At 42.7% G+C, this 26,037-nt stretch overlaps 2 protein-coding genes across 3 annotated transcripts; both read left to right on the forward strand.

Annotated features, from left to right (window-relative positions):
- Positions 1-556: 556 nt before the first annotated feature.
- pithd1 (PITH (C-terminal proteasome-interacting domain of thioredoxin-like) domain containing 1) lies at positions 557-7,150 on the forward strand. The gene is made up of 6 exons (XM_012859670.3): positions 557-903; positions 3,191-3,234; positions 3,524-3,601; positions 3,681-3,785; positions 6,296-6,404; positions 6,596-7,150. The coding sequence occupies exons 1-6, from the start codon at positions 706-708 to the stop codon at positions 6,695-6,697; spliced, it is 636 nt and encodes a 211-aa protein (XP_012715124.2). The 5' UTR covers positions 557-705; the 3' UTR covers positions 6,698-7,150.
- A 1,026-nt stretch (positions 7,151-8,176) lies between these two features.
- On the forward strand, positions 8,177-25,458 carry lypla2 (lysophospholipase 2). 2 transcript variants are annotated; one of them, XM_021314995.2, is made up of 10 exons: positions 8,177-8,245; positions 16,967-17,059; positions 17,387-17,418; positions 20,012-20,077; positions 20,166-20,213; positions 20,371-20,441; positions 22,290-22,363; positions 22,455-22,556; positions 22,668-22,838; positions 24,515-25,458. In XM_021314995.2, the coding sequence occupies exons 2-10, from the start codon at positions 16,982-16,984 to the stop codon at positions 24,563-24,565; spliced, it is 693 nt and encodes a 230-aa protein (XP_021170670.1). In that variant the 5' UTR covers positions 8,177-8,245; positions 16,967-16,981; the 3' UTR covers positions 24,566-25,458. The 2 variants fall into 2 exon arrangements, with proteins under 2 accessions (XP_021170670.1, XP_012715041.1); XM_012859587.3 differs by having other exon boundaries at positions 8,182-8,245; positions 16,920-17,059.
- The last annotated feature ends 579 nt before the right edge of the window (positions 25,459-26,037 follow it).

Below are 26,037 nucleotides of genomic sequence, written 5' to 3' on the forward strand. Positions count from 1 at the left end.
TTTGATTAAAATATTAATTTGAATCGTTATTTAATTTATTTATTTTTTTGTTATGTTTTTGGTGCCGGGTTGTTTGTTCTGTGATCTTGAGACAAACATCTGGGAGCTTTTCTTATGCCCGAGTAACACAGTGGTAATAAAACCTAAAATTATTTAACAAGGGTCAGATACTAAGCAGGACTGGGAATAAAAAAATCAAATAATCATTTACTTGTCCTTCAACAAGGAAAAACAATAATCTTCCTTTAAGAATAACTCATTCATGACGAATTACAGAAAATCTGTATCACGCATGCAAATAAAATCATGAATTAACTCAACCCAGCTAGTTATTTTAACAGCTGCTCCGCTTCATTGGGTATTTTAAGAGCACAATTATGGACCGAATATATATATATATATATATATATATATATATATATATATAGATAGATAGATATAATATAAACCATTTTAATTGTTGTATTTACAATTTTAAATAGTAGGATTTGAATAGTTTCCTGCGTCGAAAGGTGTTTTATTTTGAAGCGCTCCTACCGGAAATGCTAGGGGTAACTTCCGCTCACTTTAAAACTGAACTTGGCGTCACGCTGCGAAGCGAAACTTGCTGACCGCGTCTGGCTTCATAAAACGGCTCGTTCTGCTCGGGAATCTTCGTTGTTTTCCGCTTTTTTTTGTCGCTGACTTCGGCAGCCAGAGTCCACGATGTCCGGCCACGGCCACGGTCACGGCCACGGCCACAGCTGCGGGTCGGAGGGGCAGCATGAGCCCGCAGAGAGGGGCCTGGAGTTCGGTCTGTACCAGCGCATCGACCTGGAGAAGCTGCAGTGTCTGAACGAGAGCCGAGACGGAGACGGGAGGCTGGTGTTCAAGCCGTGGGACCAGCGGAACCTGCGAGACAAGGTGCGGGGCAGAGAGGGGGCCCCCAACCCAGGGGCCACCAACCCAGGGGCCACCAACCCAGGGGCCCCTCCACACATGGTTCATAGGGGGGGCACTTAGACTAAAAGCCATAATTTCAGGGTTTTATTCTACTGTTGTAGTAAAGCTGCCTGTAGAAAACTATCTTAAAGACTATTTAAGACATCTTTTGGTTTATTGTTTGATTTTTAATGTGCATAGACCAATAACAGCACAGTTAACTTTTTGAGTTGAACAATCATTCCTTTTTGTTGTGTAATTGTATTAGGAATAAGGTGTACATTTATTCATTTATTAAAAAAACTAAATAATTAATAGAGGAAAGGGGACATTCTAAAAAGCTTAACGTGAAAAACGCTTAACGTGAAAAAACTTAACGTAGTTTAATGTACCTAATCAACGATCAATGATCACCAAATTTCTCTTCATATTGTGTTCGATATTTTTATAGTTTTATGTGCTTATGAAGAGCAATATGAGAGAGAAATTTGGTGATCACCGAACGTTGTTTAGGTACATTAAACCACGTTAAGTTTTTTTCATATAGCCAGCCTCTATTAAATACTTAATGTCATATAACGTCCATAATAATTGGACTTTGGTTTTGATTTTTTGATAGTCTCATGTACTTATGAGGAGCAATATATGAGAGAAATTTGGTGATCACTGAGCGTTGTTTAGTTGCATTGAATTGCGTTAAGCTTTTTCCTTTGCCTCAATGAAGCAGAAACCCTTAATGTTAGATAACGTCCATAATAATTGGACTTTGGGTTTGACATTTTGACAGTTTTATGTGCTTATTAGGAGCAATATGAAAGAGAAATCTGGTGATCATTGATCGTTGATTAGGTACATTAAACCACGTTAAGCCTTTTTCTCGCCATAGGCGCCAATGAAGAAGAAAACGTTAATGTGAGATATCTTCTATAATCGTTGGATTTTGGTTTATTTTTTTTGACAGGCTTAAGTCTTCATGACAAGATATGGCCATGCGAAATTTGGTGATGATTCCTCGTTGTTTTCCTACCTTAAGCCACGTTAAGCTTTTTCACGTTAAGCGTTTTAGAATGTCCCGAGGAAAGCAGATACTGGCAGACAAAAATAAAAGTGCTATAGAAGGTCAAGAAGAGCGGCTGGCTGTGCATGATGGGAGGAAATGCTAAACTGATGCTACTACAGTTTACACTGGCGAGTGGAGTGGCGTCATGGCACAAAATGAGATAGAAACTGCTCAAAAGACGTTTAAATAAATGCTTGTTGAAAATGTCGATCCATATTTACCATATTTCATTCATATCTGGACAAAGTACCCGAGATGCACCGATCACCCGATTGGAATCGGCCAATTATTCCTTTTATCGGCTCCGATCAGACACTGAACAAAAAAATCTGATGTTTCCTGTTTTTAATGCGTCTCTTGGGTTTGTTTGTGGTGAAATCTGTTCTGATTTCTAACCGTGAGAGTCGGAGGTCTGACTGATTGTCGAACTGATTGTCCAGGAGGAGCAATGTGGCTTTGTGGCGTTCATGGTGGTGGAGAGGATGGTCGAAGTAGAGCCGCTGCTTCTCCACATCAAAAGGAGTCAGTTGGGGTGATTTGGACGTCTGATCACCTTCCCTTGGGGTTTTTTCCAGCCCGCCCCTCTGGTAGGAGACCCGGAGGAAGACCCAGAACTCGCTGGAGGCGCCGTACGTCCCGTCTAAGCTGGGAACGCCTTGGGTTCCCCCAGAATGAACTGGAGGAGAGAGACGTCTGCTTCTTCTCTGCCTGTAAAATACAGCAAAACTTTAGCTTTAAAGAAACACTTTTCCTAGACGAGGAAAACCAGAAAGATGTTCAAGCACAAAAAGAAGCAAATTCAAGCTTTGATGCTGAATAAAAGGGGAAAAAATATGTTTTTAATTTAGTTTTATTGCGTCGGAATTGAGTTTTCTACCAGAGGGCACCAAAATAGGATGTAAATCTGTGCTGGAAAGATATTAGGTTCAGTTAAAAACAACCTATTTACTGTATATTTATACTGTATAATCTGATCCAGTCTGTATAATCTGATCCAATCTGTCTTTGGAAAGAGCCTTGAGATGACATGCATCACTAATCGGCGCTATATAAATAACATTTAATTGAAAAATTGAATTTCTCCATCTCCTCGTTTCCTGAAGCTCATCATCAAGAATGAGAATCTGAAAATAGAAGTGGGGAAAAAAAACCTTCAGGCTGGAAATGGCAAAGAAAGAAGCATCTGACCATCTTTTTATCTTCCTTTAGTACGTGGAGAGCGACGTGGATGAAGAGCTGCTGTTCAACGTCCCGTAAGTCCTACCATCATCATCATCATCATCATCATCATGGTCGGCTTTCTGTGTGCGGAACCGGACTTTACCGGCTGAGTTTGGGCTCTCGTTCAGTCGTCTGCAGCTCATGCTTCAGCTGCTTCAGCCGTAAACGCTGCAGCTCAGCTCACAGCTCAGCGGATAAACCTGCAGCCTCAGCCTGAAGTCAGGCCGGCTCCGGTTTCACTCCTCGTTTACGGGACTCCTGACGGCGTCCCTCCTCTCCTCTGTCAGCGTCCTCAGACTAACGGCGTCGTCTCCGTTTCAGTTTCACCGGCAGCGTGAAGCTGAAAGGCATCATCATCTCTGGAGAGAACGACGACTCTCATCCGGCTGAGATACGGCTGTGAGTCTGTGTCCCTGCTTCCACCTCCGCCTCCAGGGGGCAGCGTTTTCACACAGCTACGTGTCCCGTTCCTCCGCAGGTACAAGAACATCCCGCAGATGTCGTTCGACGACACCGGCAGGGAACCCGACCAAGCCTTCAGACTCAACAGGGACCCCCAGGCTGAGCTGGAATACCCCACAAAGTGAGGAGGGGGGGGGGGGCAGAGTTTAGCTTTGAACAACAGACCTCTACCATATTTATTTATAAAGCCTTTTATGTCAACAAAGTGCTGAACACACATAACTATAAAGTGAAACTAGCCAACAGTCAACCTCAGGATGTGCAGAATGCTTCAGTCTGAGCTACAAACGTGTTTTTAGCCTTAAATTCACGACTTGCTGCTTGGTGGTGATGGTCAAGCTTATGCATAACAAATAATTCATTATTAAATGATTTCAGTCGGTATGTCCCATGCTTGTCAAACTGGTTGATCGGCCATAGAAGTGGGACCCAAACGGGAGTCCAAAAAAACCCAACAATATGACATCTGTGGAAGCTTCTTCTTCTTTTTATTTTTTGTAGCCAGCAGTACACTGCTGCACTTTATCCTGTAAATTTTATCTAGTAATTTACTTTATCCTGTAATCTACTGCAATTCACTGTAATTTCCAAGCTATATGCAAACGAAATTTGTTCTGTACGCACTCTGTGCGTACAAAATGACAAATAAAGTTGTCTAAGTAACCAACAGAACCACCAACACCCAACCAACCTATGAACAACAAATGACAAACAGTTTAAATACTAATTAACCTAAATTGGGAGAAACTATTATTAGGGTTACATTAAATGAAAATAGAAAATACAATACTATTTACATTAGACAAAGAAAAGCAGTCTGCACACCTGAGTGTGACACGCCAGGACGAGGTCCCCCCACTGCAGGTGAAACCACGCCCAGAAAAACAAACAAAAAGGAAAAACATGATGTGCTGTTTAACCATTTACCATTAATACATCTCTAAAACAACAATGTTCAACTTAACATGTAACGTTGGCTCATCGTTGCACGGTAGATTCCCAGCTCCTTGTTGCAGGTTCCTGCACAGTGTTTTAAAAATTAAATATATATCATTTTGTTTGTAATCTTCTCAGTCTGAAGGCGTGTATCCAGACTTCTGTCCTGGTTCCATTTTCCAGAACATGAAAATCAGACTTTAAGATGAACTGTTTGATAAGCAAAGTAATTTTTTTTACCTGTTACAGTTATTTTGCAATGATAAAACAGATATTACAACCAAAGCAACCACATTAATTATTTTATCTTGAGACAGTCAGATAGTTAAACTCACAAGAAATATTGCCTAAAATCTTTGGCTCAGTCTGCAATGAAATGAGCTGAAGATCCAAATATCTCGAGATAACGAAACCTTCGTCATGTTAATATCTCAAAGTAACGACATAATGAAACGGTATCACAGCAAAACAAGAACAAAGAGTTTTTTTGAGATAAACTTATTTAGAAACGGTTTTATCTTGAGGAAAAAAAAAACAACTCAAAATCTTAAACTCTCCATTTCTTAAGATAATAAGATCAAAAGTATTTTTTATTGCAGGATAAAAGCGTTTAAACTAGAAAGCAAAACAAGCACCAGATTTTTAAATTCTTGATATATCAGAATAAAACTGGTTCATAATAAGACTTTCCCGGGATCTCGAGTTTAATGAGATATTTAAACAGTTTCGGCAACATTAAGCTTAAGATTTTATCTCAATATTCTCCCATAAGGAAATTCCTATGATGACTAAACAAAATAAATATGTTTCAAACTAGAGTTCCTGAGATAATCAAGATTGTGCTATCTCCAGAAATTGAGACATAAAAACGTTCCATGATGGAACGAGTAAGATTAATGTCTCTTTTAGATATAATTAGATGATGATGCTGTTATATTAAAACAATCTGTGCGTTTCTGTCTGAGCTTAAAGAGAGAAACAGTTTTCAGCCCACATGCAGTCAAGATATAAACATGAAAAACTTCTGATCAAAGCCATCTCAACCTCTTCATATCTCAGTTTAATGACATTTGAACAGTTTTAATGACGTGTAAGCTATCTCAAGATATAGAAATAAAATAAACTTGTGCAAAAACGATGTAGAGATTTATTTGTCTAGTCTAAGATGGTGAGACAACCTCGACAAAACAAGACAAAAACCCCGATGTCTCAGGTTAGCGATACCTGGAGCTCATTATAAAAACCTGAAGTAGCAGACCCACAGTTTGTTAAATGCTCGGACGGCTGCAGTTCAGGTAATAAAACATGTTTTATGTCCACAGCGTTTGGAGTTTTTGATGTCAGGATTTTTTTTTATGGGGAACTAAAAAACGTCTGGAAGCTTAAAAATCATATATTTGTAGCTGGATGCCTGGAAATGTTTTGAGCTTCAACAACACATAGAGAATATGTTGGATTTCTGTCCATTTGGGCTCCAACAACAAATCCACAGCCGGAGCATTGAGCTAAATTCTTTGTCTTTTCAAAAGTTTAAACTTTGACCGTCTAACAAGGTTTTTAAGGTGCTCATGTCTTGCTTTTCGCTTTGTTTCATGACTTTTCTACCAAACGGTCACACAGGCGTTCTTATTTCCTTTGAACCACATTTCCCTTCTGTTTGATTTGAAGTGTCCGTCTATCTCTGGTCGTTTGCAGGATCGCCCGTTTCTCCAGCGTCCATCACCTCTCCATCCACATCTCCAAGAACTTTGGAGACGAGAACACCCGGGTGTACTACATCGGCCTCCGGGGGGAATATTCAGAGGTTCGATGCGTGGATCTGCTGTATTTTATTAGTTTGTTTCCATTTGAACACAGAGAGCTATGCTTAGTTTAGATCATTCTGCCGAATTGATGGTGACGTACTTCTAAGGATATCTCGTCTCGGTTTAATATCATTCTGCTTTGATCTTTATTCCCAACATGATGAGTATCTTCTGCTGTGTTCCCTGTAAGGCTCACAGACATGAAGTCACCATCTGTAACTACGAGGCAGCAGCCAACCCGGCGGATCACAAAGTGGAGAGCATCATCCCGCAGACTAACTTCATCTCCTGAGAGCAGCAGGAGGAAGAGGAGGAGGAAGAGGAGGAGGAGGTTTATGAGGCGTTTGCTGACCCTCCAGAAGTCAAAGATGAGTTTGGCGCTGCGTTTGGGCAGCGAGGACGAGTCTGAGTGGGAGCGAGCACTAAAATCGTGAAAAGCTGGTGTTTCTCTGCTGTTTCCATGGCGCCGTGGCATCAAGGCTCAGTGAAACTGGCAAAGATGCATGAAATGTTGTGCTTTTTTTTTCTCTCTGCGAAGAAATCTGCTGCTGGATGAAGTAAGGAAAGCAGGACAAGGGTCAGTTTTCTGCAGACCGGCACTTCATCAGATTTAGATCCTGAACAGCTTTGCTTGATTCAGCGTTTCCACACGTGAAGGCGATGCGGACGCAGAGTGGTCCTTGATGCTCGAGCTGTTTTCGACTTTTCTGCTGCTCAAAACTAATAAAAAATGGCTGCAATAAAATTTCCCTTTCTGTCTTTTTTTAATGCACCCAGAAGTATCTGCTGCCCTCTGCTGGATCTACCGTGTTAAACATTTCCTCTGGAGATGTGAGTCAGAGGTGTGGAGGAAATTCACTAATTTGGTGCTTCTGCATCACATTAATTCTGTGCAGAGCCAACTTCATGTCAGCTTAGACAAACCAGTTGATGAGCCCAGCAGACTGTTCCCCTATAAACTGATCCTAATCTTGTTAGCAAAGGTTACTTCTGTCATCACCACCTCAAAATTGCCTCAGATACAGGAAACTGCAACTTCAACAACATTTTTCATCAGGAATCTAGAGCTTGGCCAACACTGGCAGCCAGTGGGGGTGAGCGCAGTGGAAGGAAGGACAGACTGACATACGTGTGTGTGATCATACATAAGAGCTGATGCTGGTTTGAAGGCAAATGGTTGGTCCACTCACTGCGTTTGGTAAATTCATAAAAATAAACAATCATCAAAGTTTTGAAAGCGTTTTTGGTTTACAGCATTTTTTTTCCCATACCTTCCTAAAATCTTTGCACAGCACCTTTTTAAAAAGAACCTTTAAACGGGTATTAATCACATTTTTCATTAAGTTTTTAGCAGTGTGTTGCAATATTCTTTTTAGCCGTAAGCAGAAATTTCCTAACAGGAAAAAAAAAAGGCTTTAAAACATCAGTTTAATGTAACAAATTAACTTTTCAATAGTATTCTAATTTATTGAATAAGTTGTGAATATAAAAACAGTTGAGCAGAAATCTTCAGTCGGCTTTCATTTTTGTCTGACACCCGCTTTACTCAACATATGCTGGTATTATTTTAAAATTACGCTTAGATACGGATTTGTTTTAAGCGGCTTTGATTTAATTTGTTCAGAAATGTTTGTTTAATTTTTTTAAAGACGAATCACCATAAAAAATACTAGGTTTTTATTCATTTATTGTTCTAAATTATAAAAAAAAACCTAACGAAAAACACCGTAAACTAGAACGTGGGCGGGGTATGTGTGACGTCACGCTGGTGGCCCCGCCCCTTGTTTGAGTGCGCAGAGTACCGGAAGTTCCGCCCCGTCGCGAACTGGGACAGCAAGCGGTGAGTGTGTGACTCTGCGCGGGTTAGCGGGCCGCGGGTGGGCTTTTAGACGCCTTAATCACGTCCGAACCGAACCTGGGCGGGACGTCCTGTTCTTTAAGCGCCGAACCAAGAAAGGCTGGCGTCGGGGGTTCTAAAACCAACCCGGTGCGGGTCCTGAGGCGGTTGCTAGACGGCAACGGCAGAGGACAATACGCCGTATGTGTGTGTGTGTTAGCAGCGGCTCTTCCTCACCGGCTAACCCGGCGCGGCGGTGTGTGTGCGGCGGATACAACGGGATTAAAGCCCCTGGTGAGGGCTGGGGGTCGCCCAGGAGGCGCTTTTTGGGGCGGCCGGGGCTTTGCGCTTCACGCCCACCGCGTTTCAGAGCCAAACGGCGGCCATTCATTGTCTCCATCCGTGCTAAGTCATCCACATCGGGGTGGATTAACGCTGGGCTCGGTGCTGGGTCGGAGCCGGAGCCCCAGCTGCTGCAGCTGCAGGAGGGGAGGAGGGGGGGGGGGGGGCGGCCTCTCTGCCGCAGACCCACGGTCCTGCTGCGGCTGATCCGGGATCAGCGGGTCTGCCTGCAGCGCACCTCTGCTGGGTTTGTGGTGGATGTAATTAAAGTCACGCAGGAAGGAAACTCGTGGTTTTCACTTCTTTTCTGCGTTTATTGGATTGAATCAGACCGGCGACTGTCGACCCGTTTCAATTAATGCGTCCTTCCGCGTCCGTTTAACCAGGAAGTTCCACCGAGATTAAAATCAGTTTTACAAAGGAGACCTGGCCAAGGCAGCAGCCTTAAAAATTAAAAAGTAGCGTAGACAGTACTATCTCCCCATAGAGGGAATAAAACTGGGTGACCTCTCAGCAAAAGCAGTGACCTCTCACTGCTTCCTTTGTTTAGTTCATGGCTGTTATTGTTTATAACCTGAGATTTTTGGAGATTAAACCCCTGATGGGAGAACGTTAGTTTGACTAAAGTCTGTGGAACCTGAAGAACATTAAAGATTACGGCTGGACGATAATTCAATAACTATATATATCGATGATAGAGAAAAGTTCAATAAAATCCTTCCTTTTGCATTCTAGCCTATAATGTATAGGCTAGAATGCAATACATAACGTATATATAAATTCATATTACTTCCTCTCAACCAATCACAGACTCAAACCCAAGCTCCGCCCCCTTCAAAGAGTACAAAGAGCTAGCTTTCATTTTATAAAAACTTGTAGTTTTGGTAAAAAGGGTTGAATAAAGGGTTGAGGTTCACTTCAGTGTGTGTCTGTGTCTAAAAACAAGTCGCTAAACAACAGCATAAAATGCCCAGGGCTACATTGACAGTATATGTTTTGTATTTGTTGATAATCTTAGAAATTGATTAATATGATTTCTATTCATGTTTTTTCTCCCTATATCGCCTTTATCCATGACAGGCGGAAAGGTGGCGTCTTCCTCCAGCTGTTTCCAAGCAGAAAATGTCAAACATGATTTATCCCTAAAATAAAAAACTAAAGTTTCTTGACTAAAATAGTGATATGTATATTAAATGTAAGCTTCACCGTCTTCCTTATATTTCAACATCATCTCCTGCTCATGTGATTTAGAGTTGATCCAATTTCCTGTAGTTTCTCTCCAGACTGGGTTTCTTCTTAATTTGGCTGCTTTTCTATTTCTTTTTTTTTTCTTGCTAATGTTGCTGGCTAATCCTTTTTGGACAAATATCTGCCACATCGTTGTATTTTTACTCCTTAAAATGCTCGAGCAAACTCGCCGCTCCACGTTATTTGATCATTGATGGCACACACGCTCTCAGGCTGGGCGTTTAGTTTTAAAAATAAAAAAAACATCAGATTAATAAAGAAAAATGCTTGATATCAAGATTAGGGATGCATAGTGTCTAAAATTAACTTCCTGATTTGATGTAAGAATCAAACTGCCAAGCATATTTTTTTACCAGGCAAAATATTAATCCTGACTGACTCTGGCTAAATATCGCAGCGTAATTAGCCTGAGCTAAAGTCCCTTAAATGAAAGTTGCGTCATGGGCGTTCCATTTTTTTCGGGTCACGTGATCTCATGCGGCCATTTTGGGTCTAGGCTCAGCTAAGCTCAGCGCGTTTACAACACTGCGAGCGACCGATTTCTTTTATTTTTATTTTATTTTTTCTGATTATTTCGAGTATTTCTTTATTTCGAAAATAAGCCACCATGCCAGGGTGTTGTGCCCACGGCTGCAGCAACAGCACTGATAAAGGGACGCGGATGTTCCGTTTTCCAAGCGATGAAGAGCGGCGTTTATTGTGGATCAACGAGTCAGTCGCTTGGACCAAGAGACGAACAAAACTTGGAGACCTACAACAAACTCTCGCTTGTGTGAGGTATGTGGGCTTTTTTTTCTGAAGTCAGGGTTTCCCGCAGCGCTAAGTTTGGCGGCCGCCTCGCCAATATAAAAACAAAACAAAACAAAAAAAACGCGCAAAGCTTGTCTCTCCCCGCCAGTCCCCAACCGCTAAGCCGGGCGTACACTGTACGAGTTTTTCAGTGGTGGTACTAATATACATCTCAAACTGTACGATGGAACTGCGGGTTTAAAAAGTTCACCGCTCACGATCTGTGCGGCGCGACGCTCTGACGCGACCGGACTGCGTGCCCCCCCTGGGACCGCTCGCTGTGGTGGCAGAGGCAGGCGAGCGACGGTGGGTGACAGGGACCCAGAGCAGGGGGTCGAGCCCAGCTCACGCACCGCACCGGTGGCCGCGCGGCACGGCAGGTCGCCCGGCCCGCCCCGCGAGCGGAGGCGTGCCGAAACAGGCGGCCAGCGCGTCGCGCGGACCGGAGCGCTTGCCCTCCCCAACCCCCCCGCGAGCCGACGTCCAGGCCCCGCGGGTCCCGGGCCGGGCGAAGGTCGCTTTGGGGATGCCTGCTCCCCTCCCTCCCTTGGTGCGGACGGAGAGGAGGGGAGGGCCCCCCCTCGTAGCTCTGCTTGAACAGCAGGATGCGCTCACGAAAACCTCACGACGGCCGACTGAATTTCAAACATGTTTGATTTTCACCGACCGTCCGATTTTTTATGTGAAATTTTCTTCTGGACTTGTTGCTTTATTTCATTGTGCTGTAGCATAATGTGTGTCTGATTTTTGTACTATGGGACCAATTCTGGACTTCAAGACAGTAAAAGAGAAGTATACAGTTCACTTAAAAATGTCTCTCTCAAGTCTTATTAAAATGTAATATCAGCTTTTATGGATGCCTAGTAGGTGATCATCAACACTCAGTTGTGTTTTATTCAGAACACCTGCCTGAAGGGTATTAGAAGGTGCGAAACGCGCATAACATAACAGTGTTAAAGCGCCTGCCTGTGGCAAGTTTAGACCCAAAATGGCGCCACTCGCTGAGTTGGCGCAACTTTCATTTAAGGGACTTTAGCCTGAGCTAGCCGCTAGCTGTTAGCACACTGACATGACGTAGCTGCTGTTCTTGTGTCACATGTGCGAGTTTGACTAAAAAACACGATTTATTTGGTGCAAACATTTACTCACCCTCTGAAATTTACTCGCTGAATGGCAAATTTACTCACATTTGGCATCTGACGAGCCTGGAGATGTACCAATATGAAAATTTAGGCATGTAACTGATATATTATTTATCTGATTTATTATTATTTTTTCTTATCTGTCATGGTAAAATTTTATATTGACTGAAAACTTTGCTAACCAAATTTTTTGATGCGTGGCTGTGATGCATCACGTCTTATGACCAAACAAAATATGCACGACCAACCGTTTCCCTCTTGAAACACACTAACAAAGGGCATCTAGATGGAAATGTTAAAATAACTAACATTGGCCGATACCGATGGTAAATGGCTCCTATGGCGCTTTAACTAGTCCGATGACCCCAAAGCGCTTTACACTACAGTCATTCACACCCTGATGGCGGTGAGCTATGTTAGCAGCCACACACCCTGGTGCATATCGGCTTAATTTATGAACCGGCATATATTATTTGTAGTTTTCTTTGGTACCGAGAACCCAAAGAAAACCTTTTAAAGACCTTCAGAGACCTCCATCAAGTATTGATGGAGAACAATTACAGCTAAGTGCATCTGCACTTTAATCTGTAAATTTTCTTGTCATACTAAAGTAAAATGTCCACATTTTACTAGATTTTTACATTTGATCATAGGGCTGGACGATATGCCCAAAACTTGTATAACAATATATTTCTTAATTTTGAGCGATACAATATAATTACGACATCGGTATAAACCAAATAAAAGCCTCAGAAAAACTGCCAATCAAGTCCACAACAGATACCCGTACAAATTATGACGGATTATTATAAAAGTCGTCTAATCTAACATTTTAGAAATATTTGGGTTAAAAAAATAAAACTACAAAATGCCGGAACATCACTCGGTGACAAACTCTTTAATCATAGACTGTGGTGTATATTTAAATATCAGAAATGTTAGATCAGTTATTTAATAATTCATATTGATTTATTGTCCACCCCTATTTGATCATCTAAAATAACCTAAAATGTTTCTATGATGTAAGAGTTTCATTCTGGGTCTCAAAAACGCAGCAGTTTGTCACATCGGGTTCCAGCTTCAGGTGTTCTGCTAAAAACAAGAATCTCGTTCTGGACGGTTTTATTTTCTACAATGTTTTAGGGTTTATAGAGAATATAAATGTGAGCCGAAGCCTCTCCTTCCAGTGAGAGGCCAAAAAAAAACCAAACAGAATCGTACCAATCTGACCCAAAGTTGAAACTGCAAACATGTAACTCTTTATTAAAGGAGCTTATAGAAGATTAGTGCTGGAAAGTCCTGCAGATCCAGGAGGTTTGTGTGTCTGAATCCCCGCAGATGCTGCTGCGCGCAGAGTGGAACTATTTTTATCCAGCATCCTCCTGCAGAAGCCCAGAGAGACATCCATTGTTTCTCAGCGAATCCCACGCAGCGAAGACAGTCGCCGCTTCTTCTGGTCACAATCGATCCGCTGAGCTGCAGCCGCTCACTCCAACGAGCGTTCCTCCGCTTCTCCCTGTCGTCTCTCTTTGTTCTCCCGTCCTTTGATTGAGCCCGGGGTTTGTTCGCCGCAGCTAAGATTCATAAAAACCCGCAGAAGAGGAGGAAGATGTCGGATCAAGTTGTAGTTTCAGCTTTTTAATCCTCTTAAGCAGCAGACTGGTTGCATTATTACGTGGCTGTAGTTCAGATCAGTCATGAATGTAGCCGCTCATTAAGAAAAGCGTTGCAGGAGCGAATCAAACGAAACTGGGCCGCACCGATGTTAGACTTAGACTTAGACAACTTTATTTGTCATTCGGTATGCACAAAGTGCGTACAGAACGAAATTTTTCGTTTTGTACAGCTTTTGTAAATCGCAGTAGAAGTTAAATTACAGTTTTAGGTGCGGCAGAGATTTAGAAGTAAACAGTAGATTTTAAATATACAGTATACAAACAATTGAAATGTAACAAAAAAGAGACATTATTTATGTACAGATTGGATTGTGCAAGGGCATTTGTGCACGAATGCATTTGTTTGTGCAATTTTAAGACTAGGAGTCCGATAGCATTTGTAATGCTATATGAGCTGCAATGATGCAAAAATGTGCAAAAAATGCAAATGTGTGAATTAAAATCTGGGCCAATGTCTATATCCGATATTAATATTGCTGCTTGCTATATATATACAGATATTGCTGATATATACAGATATGGGAGACATCTGAATAATTTTCCTACCCATCTGACAGTGCAACAGCTACCGGTATCAGCTAATACTCACGTTAACGCTGATATTTCATGAATCCTTAATTTAAACGACACCAGCAGCAACATTTTGAGTCTGTGCTCTGGTCCGAGCGCAGGAACCAGTGGTTCCGACCCACAAAATAGTCACTGAAGAGACTCCATCAGCGACGTATACAAGCAGTAATAATGAGATAAACTGGTGAGCAGCGTAAGCACAGATGACCTCAGCAACCAGCATCTTTGGTTTTTCCTTCACAGAAGAGCCGTGTTAAAAACAATAGCTGGGCTGCACTTTCTAAATAGGTTGATGTTATTTAAGTGTTGGGCTGCACAATTAATCACATTTGCAATATAATCGCAATAAAAAAAAATGCAATTTCCAAATTGCAAAGGTTTGTAATTTTTGCCAATTAATGGATCAGACGCGTCCTTTAGGTGTCAGTAATTATGTTTAAAGTGGGTTTGCTCCACATGGAAGGGAAGACAGTTGCAGCAGAGAGATAATTAATCTTATTAAATTGTTTGAGTTTATATAATCATACTTTTTACCAGACACTTTCAGGAATCTCACCGTAACATTAAGTTCTGATCAAACTGTTTATTACATAGACTGATTTTTTGGTTGCACTATATGTTCAACAAGGATTGATGTCCAACTCAATTAAAAGCTGTTCTCTTGAATAATAATATTCTGATTAATGAAAAATCAGTTAAATTTCTTGTTTTAAATAGTTTACAAACATCTTTGTCTACAGGCTATTTTTGTTGCTTGTGCTTAATGCAGAGAAAAGTCTAAATTAAATCACCATTTAGATTCTTGGCAAAATCATACCGCCCTCTTTAAGGGTATTTGTGTAAGGGCAGTAGAATAAAACAGCTCGTTGCACTTTAAAACAAATGTTTTACCTAATATATTCTATTCTAATTGGCGTTGAGCTTCTAAAACCATCAAAGTTTGCAGGTGAAGTGAAAGCAAGAAGCCTTGAATGGTTGGGAATGGTGATGGCTGTGCTCTGGGGAAGAAAATACGGCTTTTGTTTGGTAGAGATCAAGCCGACGGATGATTAAAGGATTATATTTGACAGGGAGGTTTAGTGTTTTCTCTCGGCTGTCGCTGCGGCTGAAAAGATGTCAACAGGAAGGAAACAGGCGGACGCTTTTCTCCACGGCTGGTCGTCTCAGGTGTCTGAGGAACAGGAAGCAAAGATGAGCTAAACGTGCCGTCAGAGCCAGTGGCGTTGGAGTGAATCCGTGTTTATACCTCAACACTTCCTGCTCCTTCCATTACTCGTCTGTTACTCATTTATTCAGGGGCAGGCGTCTGCGTGGCTTTGACCCAGGGGAGATAATCGGCTCTGAGCGTTCTCTGCAGGTAAAATGTCGTGCATCAGGGCAGCCGTGGCATCTCTAACACTGCAGGTTGGAACATTAAGCTTTGTGTTCGGGACATTCCTTCGTCTCCTCGTCGGCTGTTTACCAACCTTCCCGTCTTCCTTCCTTCCTTCCTGTCCCGCGTCATCCCAAAGCTGTTACTGTAAAACCTGTCCGGCTTCCTGCCGGCGCTGCGGCCAATTTGCTGAGTGAAGCGGACAGAGGGAGCTTTACTGGGTTGATGCGTCTGAACACTTGTTTTCTGCAGATATGAGCAGCTCCTGGCTGCTGATTATGCTCCAAGTGTTCGGTTTGTTGCTGCTCTCTGGGTCTGAAGATGTTCCTTCTTTTAAAGCAGAGAGAAATCTTGATTAGCGTATTTGTTTTATAAGGCGCACCGGATTATAAGGCGCTTTAAATATTCTTCCCAAGTGTGTAATATGTCTCCTCCACGTCCACAGCTCTCTATCGTCTCTGTCAGGAGGACAGAGTAGCTGGACTACACTGCTCTGTTTCTAACATGAGGCCAAAATAAACTTTATAATGAATTAACTTACTAGGTTTATTGTTGCTAGCACGTACTCCAGGCTGCCTTACATGAATGCACTTCTAGTTTAGACATTACAGTCAGGCAGGCTGGTAGACAGCTCAGGGGTCCTCAGGTTGTGACACAGAGTACTGTAATGCTCCTAGTATCCATTTAGCAGAGCGGCTTCATTGCTAACTAAAGTCGTAATTACACATTTTAACAGATTTTTGAGCGCATTGCACCACATAGAATCAGTCAGTAAGCAGAACTTTAATCATAGATAAGGAGCACCATCAATTTTTTGAGAAGATTTAAGGATTTTAAATGCACCTTATAGTCCATAAAATACAGTACAGGTGAAAATAAGCGGAGTTGGCTGCAAGGATTCTCCTTTAACGAAACTTCAGAGGCCGTTCCTGCAGGTTTAATGAAAACAAATTGAGGATTTCTAATTTAAAGAAACAGCGATGCACATTGGGGATATAGAAAAAAAAAAGCATATCGATAAAATGGAAATCATATATTGACAGTTATCCAAAAATTCAAAACACATATTTTAAGTGCAGCCTTGGCCATTTTATGCTGTTGCTTAATGACCAGATGTTTAAATAAAGAACGCTGAATTCAAACAAAACCCTTTATCAAACCAACTTTTTACAAAAACTGTAAGTTTAAAAGAAAAACAGATGCTTGGTGATGGAGCGTTCCTGTATCTGCGTTGTGATTGGTTGGGAGGGTGTAACGACTGTAATGACTGTAATATTAACCTATTTGATAGGTCTGAATGCATGAGGAAGGAAAACTGATCTTTTTTTGGACTTTTTATTATCCATCGATATATATCGTTATTGAATTACCGTCCCGCCCTAATGCACAGATATGGAAACATGTCCGATAATAGCTGATATTCATCGATATCGTGTGTAAACATGTATTTCCTGACCGCAGCGCTGACATTGCTGCTCTGCTTCAGTCGACTTCGGCCGATACCGATGCTGATGCCGATGTTTCCTGTTGCTCCTCAGTGATTGATCAGCAGACAGCTGACCTCTGCGTCATCTCCTGATTTCAGCTCCTCCTACAGTGTATGTGTGGCAACAACATGTCTGTGCCGCTGCTCGCCGAGGCCGTGACGGTGTCCGGGACGGAGAAGGAGACCGCGGCGGTGAGTCCTTCTGCTCGACCTTTTCTTCGTCTCCACCTCTTCTTATTCTGGAGGATTTTAACTTTTTTTTCCTGTCTGAAATGCAGCTGTTAAAATAAATGCACATATTTACGTGTCATGGGTCCTAGAGTCAGAAAGTGGATCCTGATCTGCAGGTTGTTGTCAGCCGGACAGTAAACCGATGCAGGAAAAAAGGGAAAATATCGGCCGATAAATCGGTCGATCTCTACTGATTCTAGATTGTGACGTGGCTGATGGATCATCAGTCAGATGTTTATCTGCTGGACAGACTGGCTTAGCTTTCTGCTCTGTTTCTCTGTGCTGCAGGTGATCTTCCTTCATGGATTAGGAGACACAGGGTGAGTAAGTCTCGTGTTTTCATTTCCTCCCAATCAGAGCGATTCTCCTCCGTTTAAACGGGTCTCAATCAGCTCCAAACACGGCTCCCTGTTCACAAAAAAGCACAAAAAAAGCGGCTAAACTCAAGGGATGAAACGGCTTAAACCAAATGTTTAGGCGCTTTGCTGCCATCGGCTTGTAGCAAGATCTCCGTTTTATAAAACCTTTTTCTATGATCTTTTTTTTTTTTTTGTATTTTATTGTCACGTTCGCAGCGTAAGTCGTACAAGTCATCTGGTAAACTTTGGTCCAGGTTGACTGTCCTTTAATGCACATTCAAAAAGGTGACTAAGAGTTTTGTTAGGAAACAAAGTCTATTCATCCAATACAAACCGAAACATAACAAAAAGTTTAAAATAGAAAATAAATCACAACATTTAGCATCGAACCAGGGCGTATTATAAGATATTCTATAGTTTTCTTGGTTTTTCACTAAATCTCCACAAAATAACCAGAACCTGCCAGCAGATCACTCGCTTCAAAGTTGATTGTTTTACATGTTTTATAACCAAGCCTTCCAGAGGTTATTAAATTTATCAACCTCCAATCTTATTGATGCAGTTATTTTCTCCACAGAGAACTGCAGCATCTTGTTGTCCTCCCCTCTTTTTAAATTTAATGAATCAATATTCCCAAGATACATAATCATAGATCGAATCTGAGTTTTAATTTGAATCGCCTCTTCAATTACTCTTTCTATTTCGATCCAATATTGCTTTGATTAAGGGACAACCCCAGAATATATGGAAATTATCTGCCTTTATGGCCCCTTCTGACGTATTTTAAAGGGAAGAATAGATGTAGCAGCAGACGCCGTCTTTACCAAACAAGTCAAATCGAATGTTAAGCACTAATTAAACTCATTTAAACACATAATCTCAAGTATATAAAAACGCATGACAGATTCCAAACTGTTATGTCTTATTTAACAAAGTGGAAGCTGTGTGTGAAGAACTGATGCACTTCAGCAATCCAGGTCAGAAAGAGAGCTCAGCCATGTCTGGGAGAGAACCTGAACACTGGAGAACTGGGCCAAGTGGATCATTTATAGGAGAAGAGGAAGTTGTTGCAGCATTAGCTCAGCTAAAGGAGAACGGTGGGCCGGATATAGCCACTATGAAGAGAAAAACAGAGGGAACATAAAGTTAGAGGTTGAAAAAACAGCAAATTATGCAAAATTGGAGAGCAGTAGGAGAACTCAGCAGAGTGAGAAAAATAGACCCTGATGTCCTCCAGCAGCCTAAGCCTATAGCAGCATAACTATAGAGGTAGCTCAGGGTAACATGAGCCACTCTGACGAGAAGCTTTCTCACAAAGGAAAGTTTTAAGATTAGTCTTAAAAGTAGACGGGGTGTGTTTTCCTGCTGCAACACATCTGACTTGCATGAATGATTAACAGGCGGCGGTAGCACCTGACGAGCAGGTGATCCAGTCATGTGAGTGAGGTGATCTGAGCCGAGACGCGTCTAAGAATGAAGGACTGCGGGGTGGAGATGTTTGGCCATGGTTCACAGCGTCGTGTTTGTAGGAAACCAAGCGGCTCAACCGTGACGCTCGGTGGAGGAGGGATGATGGTCGGGGTCAAACTTCTGCTGTGCCTAAACTGGGCCGTCATCAGAACTGTGGCACCAAACGCAGCAGCAGATCCACACCCAGCACTACGTCCTCATTTGGCTCCGTAAACAAGGACCGTTTGGATTCTGGACGTCAGATTTAAACCTTTTATGGAAAAACCTAATTTATTTTTCCCATTTGTCGTTTTCTGATTCTTCCAGTAGTTCAAAAGTATTGACTTAAACTTAGACAACTTTATTTGTCATTTTGTATGAACAGAGTGCGTACAGAACGAAATTTCGTTGCATACCGCTTGTAAATTGCAGTAAAATGAAATTACAGTATAAGGTGCAGCAGTGATTTAAAAGTAAACAATTTAAATGTAGACAATGCGGGAGAAAGTCACAGTGTACAGGTGAGTATTTAAAAAAAAACCATTTGTATGTACAGAATTTGATTGTGCAAAGGGCATTTTGTGCAAGAATGCATTTAAAAACTAAGAGTTCTGCAGCATTTGTGATGCTAGATGGAGATGCAATGATTCAAAATGTGCAAATATGCGAATGTTGTGCAGAGTTTATGGGTTATAGTTCAGCAGTTCGACAGCAGCAGGGAAAAAGCTTTTGTTATTGCTGTTTGAATAATTGTTGCTTTCTATAATAATTATAGCAGCACCCTGCAGCAGAAATAAGATTTGGCCTTTAAGAAAATATTTCAAAACAGTCGATTTATCTCAAAGTTATTTATCTGTACTCCTAAATTCCATTTTAAACTGAATAAAAGACGTATTTGAGGCTCTTTGAGGGTTCTTTCATATCCTGATCGCTTCCCTCTGCGTTTTAATCCATTAAACATTTTAAAAAGCCCCGAATCAGCCAGACCGCGGTACAAAATTAAAGTTAAAGAGGCTATTTTGTCTCTACGATGGGGTTTTGTTGTTGTTGGGTTTGATGTCTGATCTGGATGAGAAACAAACCGCTGCTTCCTGTTTCCCATCAGGCACGGCTGGGCCGACACGCTGAATGACATCCGGCTGCCTCATGTCAAGTTCATCTGCCCTCACGCGTAAGTCCTGCCTCACCTTCTGTAAGCTAACGCCCAGCAGAGCAGCCGCTGACGGCCTTTCCCCCCCCCCCCCCCCCCCCCCCCGCAGGCCTAAAATCCCCGTCACGCTCAACATGAGGGCCCTGATGCCGGCGTGGTGAGTAGCTCTGATGAGCGCCGCCGCCTCTCAGCGCCACACTGGCCGCCTTTGTGTCGCTGGAAGCCACGACGGGCGGCCATGTTGACAAAAACGGAGATTGTGTCCATGGAGCTGCGGTTGTTTCCTTTTGACTCGGGCCTTTGTGTGTGTGCAGGTTTGACCTCATGGGTCTGAGCCTGGACTGTCAGGAGGACGAAGCTGGAATCAAGAAGGCTGCAGAAAACAGTGAGTCTGAGGAGGATTTTAACTCCGTGTGGTTTTAGGTTTCACCCGCAGTCTGAGGTCTGACTTCATTTTCTAAACAAAGCGGCCGACTTCAACGTCACAGTCAACCTGAGATGTCTTACAAAGTGCCGTTTTCTTCCATGCATCCTCTCCGATTGGTTGGCTGCAGGAGTTTAATGGAAATAAGGTTACTACATCAAAACACTGCAAGAGCAACTATAAAAATAAAAACAAGGAAATCATTGGCTGTTGTGTCGATGAATTCTGTTTGTTGTGTTGAACCGGTTGAAATGAGTAATAAGATAATCACTGTTGTGCAGTTTTGATTGGTTGTTGAGCTCCTTGAGCCCGCCTCCTGACCTTTAGAGGCACATGAGTGAAGAAAATTCAGATTTTTAGCCACTTGATCTCATTGTCACAATATTCAATTAAATTTTATTCATATAGCGCCAATTCATGAAACATGTCATCTCAAGACTCTTTCCAAAGTCAGACTCCATCAGATCCTCCAGGTTGGTGAGAAAGTTTCCTCTCTAAGGAAACCCAGCAGGTTGCATCAAGTCTCTCCAAGCAGCATTCACTCCTCCTGAAAGAGCGTAGAGCCACAGTGGACAGTCGTCTGCATTGTTGATGGCTTTGCAGCAATCCCTCATACTGAGCATGCATGAAGCGACAGTGGAGAGGAAAACTCCCCTTTAACAGGGAGGAGAACCTCCAGCAGAACCAGGCTCAGTGTGAACGCTCATCTGCCTCCACCCACTGGGGCTTAGAGAAGACAGAGCAGAGACACAGAAAGCTCAGAAGCTCACATTGACCCAGGAGTACTTTCTATGTTAGAGAAGACAGAGCAGAGACACAGAAAGCTCAGAAGCTCACATTGACCCAGGAGTACTTTCTATGTTAGAGAAGACAGAGCAGAGACACAGAAAGCACAGAAGCTCACATTGACCCAGGAGTACTTTCTATGTTAGAGAAGACAGAGCAGAGACACAGAAAGCTCAGAAGCTCACATTGACCCAGGAGTACTTTCTATGGTAGAGAAGACAGAGCAGAGACACAGAAAGCACAGAAGCTCACATTGACCCAGGAGTACTTTCTATGTTAGAGAAGACAGAGCAGAGACACAGAAAGCTCAGAAGCTCACATTGACCCAGGAGTACTTTCTATGTTAGATGGTAATAGAGGATGATCTGTCTCCCCTGATGATGTCACAGCTAACAGAACGCCAGACCAGGTGTACCTTCTATGAAGAAAAAATGACAGAGAACAAAAAGTTAAAAGCTGAAATAACAGCAAACAATGCAGATTGGAGAGCAGTAGGAGAACTCAGCAGAGAGAGAGAAATAGATCCTGATGTCCTCCAGCAGCCTAAGCCTATAGCAGCATAACTATAGAGGTAGCTCAGGGTAACATGAGCCACTCTGACTAGAAGCTTTGTCACAAAGGAAAGTTTTAAGATTAGTCTTAAAAGTAGACGGGGTGTCTGCCTCACGGACCAAAACTGGGAGTTGGTTCCACAGGAGAGGAGCCTGATAGCTAAAGGATCTGCCTCCCATTCTACTTTTAGAGACTCTAGGAACCACCAGCAGACCTGCAGTCTGAGAGCGAAGTGCTCTGTTAGGAACATACGGGGTAATCAGAGCTCTGATATATGATGGAGCTTGATTATTAAGGGCTTTATACGTTAGAAGAAGCCAATTCACCAATAGCCTCGCTGTTTCATAATTTTCTAATATCCTGCATCCCTGATTCCAACCATCAGATCAGTTAAAATCAGATAAAACATCTAGTGATGTAAGGCTGGTCGTTTTTCTTTACAGAGTCAAACTCTTTTCTTTGTTTCTCCAGTTAGGGCCATAATCGAACACGAGGCCAGAAACGGGATCCCCCCTCACCGTATAATCCTCGGTGGTTTCTCTCAGGTGAGGGAAAGGCTCCGGGTTATGAAATCTTCTGTTTTTAAAGCGGATCTGGTCCTGAGAAATGTTCTGTGTTCCTTCCTCTCAACCTCAGGGTGGAGCGTTGTCCTTGTACACCGCGCTGACCTGCCAGCATCAGCTGGCCGGTGTGGTGGCCCTCAGCTGCTGGCTTCCTCTCCACAAGACCTTCCCTTCGGTACCGCCTCGCTCAGACCGGGAAGAAGTCCCGACCCGGTCCACATTCGCCGTCTTCCTCCTTTGTGTCACGCATGTGAAGCAGTTCTGGGTGTTCTGTCTGTTCCTGCAGGCGTCGAGCGGCAACAAGAACATCCCGATCCTGCAGTGCCACGGGGAGATGGACGTCATGATCCCGGTGCACTTTGGCGCCATGACGGCAGAGAAACTGAAATTCATAGTTAACCCTCAGATGGTCACCTTTAAAACCTACCCAGGGGTCCCTCACAGCTCTTGTCCTCAGGTACGTCTGAACGCTGCTTAACCTCGTTCATCGGTATGAACGTTGTCCATCTTTGACTTGTTCAAATGGTTCTTTTTCCAGGGTGGTGATATAATGTGTTTTAAACACAAGAACTGGGCGCAGATGTTTGAAGTCATTATGTGTTTTCTACATATAATCCAGATCAGGGCTGGACGATAATTCAGGAACAATATATAACTGACCGATAGACGTATATTGATGATAGAAAAAAAAGGGTCAATAAAAAGTTTAATAGAATAATAGTTTTCCTTCCTTTTTCATTCTAGCCTTGTAGGTTAATATTACATCATTACATCATCTGAGCCAATCACAACGCAGACCCAGGAACCAAACCCCGCCCCCTTCATAGAGTTCAGAGAGCACACGTTCTTTTTTCTGATTTAAAAATTTGCAGTTTTGGTAAAAAGTTGGTTGAATAAATGGTTGAGTTTGAATTTAGTGTTTGTGTGTTAAAAATAAAAATAGGTTGCTAAGCAACAGCATAAAATGGCCAGGGCTGCACTTAAAATAAATGTTTTGAATTTAATTATTGCTATCGAGCAATATGATTTCTATTTTATCGATATACTTTATTTCTATATCGTCCAGCCTTAGTCCAGATTAAACATGCAGGCTCAGTAAAATACGTACAGTCAGACAGAAATGTGAGTAAAAGTTTCCATCAACCTGCTTCTGGTTGAGTATTTGAAGTTAGACGTGATTTAAACGGTTGTATTCCTGGTACAGACCTGGTTTTTACCACAGGCTCAGATTTTGAGTCAGGTTTAGGTTCAGGTTTATGGAAGGCCATGCTAGCTTGCTTTATCTGATCCCAGCAGTTTGGAGGCGTGTTTTAGGTCATTTTCCTGTTCAAACTGCCGACTGTGTCCAAGGTTTCAACATCTAGTGGCTGATTTATGGAAGAGTTTAAAGTCTATATGCTTTGTGCATTCCACCAGTACTATTAGCTCAAAGTTGATGAAGAGGGCTGGTCCTGTTCTGAGGACTTCTCTAGAACCTCTGGAGATGATGGTTATGAAGAACCGTACGGCCGCATGTCTTCGGTCAGAGGCGTCCTGAGAGACGGACGTCTACAGACCGGCAGCCAATCAGCACGATACGAGCTCCAGCATTTAATTTCCCTTTGGGAAGTGTTTCTGTGTTGGAGTTGAAACAGGCCCGCAGCATGATACTGCCGCCACCTCAGCTTATAAAAACTCACCGTGACTTTTCAAAACGTGCTTTTAATTGTCAAGCTTTGACTCGTCTGACCAGCAAACCTTAACTTCCTGTTTATGGGACAGTCAGTCTGCTTCATATAAGAGTTTCACTTTCTGAATGAAACAGATTAACCTTTGATTCTCTAGTTTATATACGCGTGTAATTTTGATTAGACAGACTTCAACCTTTGCACCCAGTCCTTGTTTGTAAAAATCTTTTTTTTTGTTTTGGGCTCAGAATGAATCGTTTGTTGCTGTTTCTGGTGACTGGATGGAAGCGACTCTCTGACTCACCTGTTTTTAAATGTTCTTTTTTTTGTTTCTACATTCTATCCCTACTTGCTTTTATTCCTATATTTTAATAATGTAAAGCACTTTGCATTGTCTCTGTGCTGAATTGTGCTGTATAAATAAACTTGCCTTGCCTTGCCTAACCTGATCCCGTCTCTCTTGCAGGAGATGGCGGCTGTAAAGGAATTTATTGAGAAGTATTTGCCCCGGATTTGACCTCACCTCATGTCGACTGTGACCCCTCCAAGACACTGACCTCTGACCCCTGATCTGCTCTCCTCCTGCAGGAAACAGCCATGAGCCCCCCCCCCCCCCCTCCTTCTTCCACACGTTTAACAGATAGTTTAATCCGCACAGCTGAACAGAGCTCCTCACACGGTCCAACCTGAAAACATTCTGGGGCCGCGGCCTTCCCAGGGAGAAACTCCCGCTCTCACTGCACATTCCCCCCTTTTTTTAATTTAAATCATCTGTTGCCTCTGTTTTCCTTTTCTATTTTACCGCGTCTTGCTTTGTTTCATCAGCTTCTGTCCATTTCGCCTCACTGCCACGCCGCCGCCTCGTCTGATTGAAGACCAACGAGTCTGATCAGCTCTGCACCACTTAGCCGTTTACCGACGTCTGTCGCTCCTCGAACGGCGACCCTCAAATCCACGTTTTTGGTGAAGCCTTTTCAGACGGTGGTTGTTCAGACATTTGATCGACGGCAGAATTTGGCCTTTTCCTCTCTTACAGCGGTCAGAAAAAACTAAACACGGCAAATATTTCCAATCAACTTTAAAGGAACTAAAACCGGATCCCAACACCTTTCCAGCTATGAAATAAGCAGCGACTCTTGGTCACATCTCCAACATCAGAACATTTAATCCGCAGCAGTTTTTGTTCGCTGCGCCAGAATTTGTCCGACTTGTCGTATCTTCACCTAGGAGAGTTTGAAGATCATAGATCCGGTCGAGCCTCGCCGCCTCAGAACCCCGTCGACTTCTTACGCTTCAGACGTCGTGACGTGTTTAGCGACAGCAACACGTTCACCTGACCACGGCCAATCAGAAAAGAGTAAGAAGCGCAGTTAGGACCCTGGCTGCCCGCTTTGTGTGGGAAGAAAAAAAGGCTAATAAGTGGTTTAAACTCTTCCTCCATTTGTTATTCATGAGGATCCTCTGATTGTAAAACCGCTGCAGGCCACGTCTAACCCACCAGGCTCCTAAAGTTGGGGTTTGGACCCCACTGGAGGCAACGAATTAGTACATGTGCGGTCTGCCTCCTGTTCAGAAAACCCAACAAATAACACAATCAACCATATAGAAACAATTTCTGATTTAAAAAGCCAAACAGAACCGCCTGCAGCAGCATGTTTCTGCTCAGTTTGACCCGGCCAGCTGCGAAAACCGACAGTTTTAGTAATTTTCTATATTTTACAGGATACTGTGATTAAATCTCCGAGGTCTCAGTCTGTCCCGTTTTATTTGAACTGGCCCAAATGGACATTAGAACCAAAACAAATGGGAATTAGGTGCAAGCCGAGGTTTTCAGATAATTCTGACTTGTTATAATTCATGAAAACGCTTCTCTACAGTAACGTTGGAGGCGCGTGTCATAGTTTAGGAAGGTCGGTGGAAACGGGTTTGTTTACAGGCGTGAAAGGATCAAAATGAGCCGCTGGACGGGCCGGCCATTGATGCTGCTCG

This window comes from Fundulus heteroclitus, chromosome 13 (assembly GCF_011125445.2).
Source record: "Fundulus heteroclitus isolate FHET01 chromosome 13, MU-UCD_Fhet_4.1, whole genome shotgun sequence".
Lineage (NCBI taxonomy): Eukaryota > Metazoa > Chordata > Actinopteri > Cyprinodontiformes > Fundulidae > Fundulus > Fundulus heteroclitus.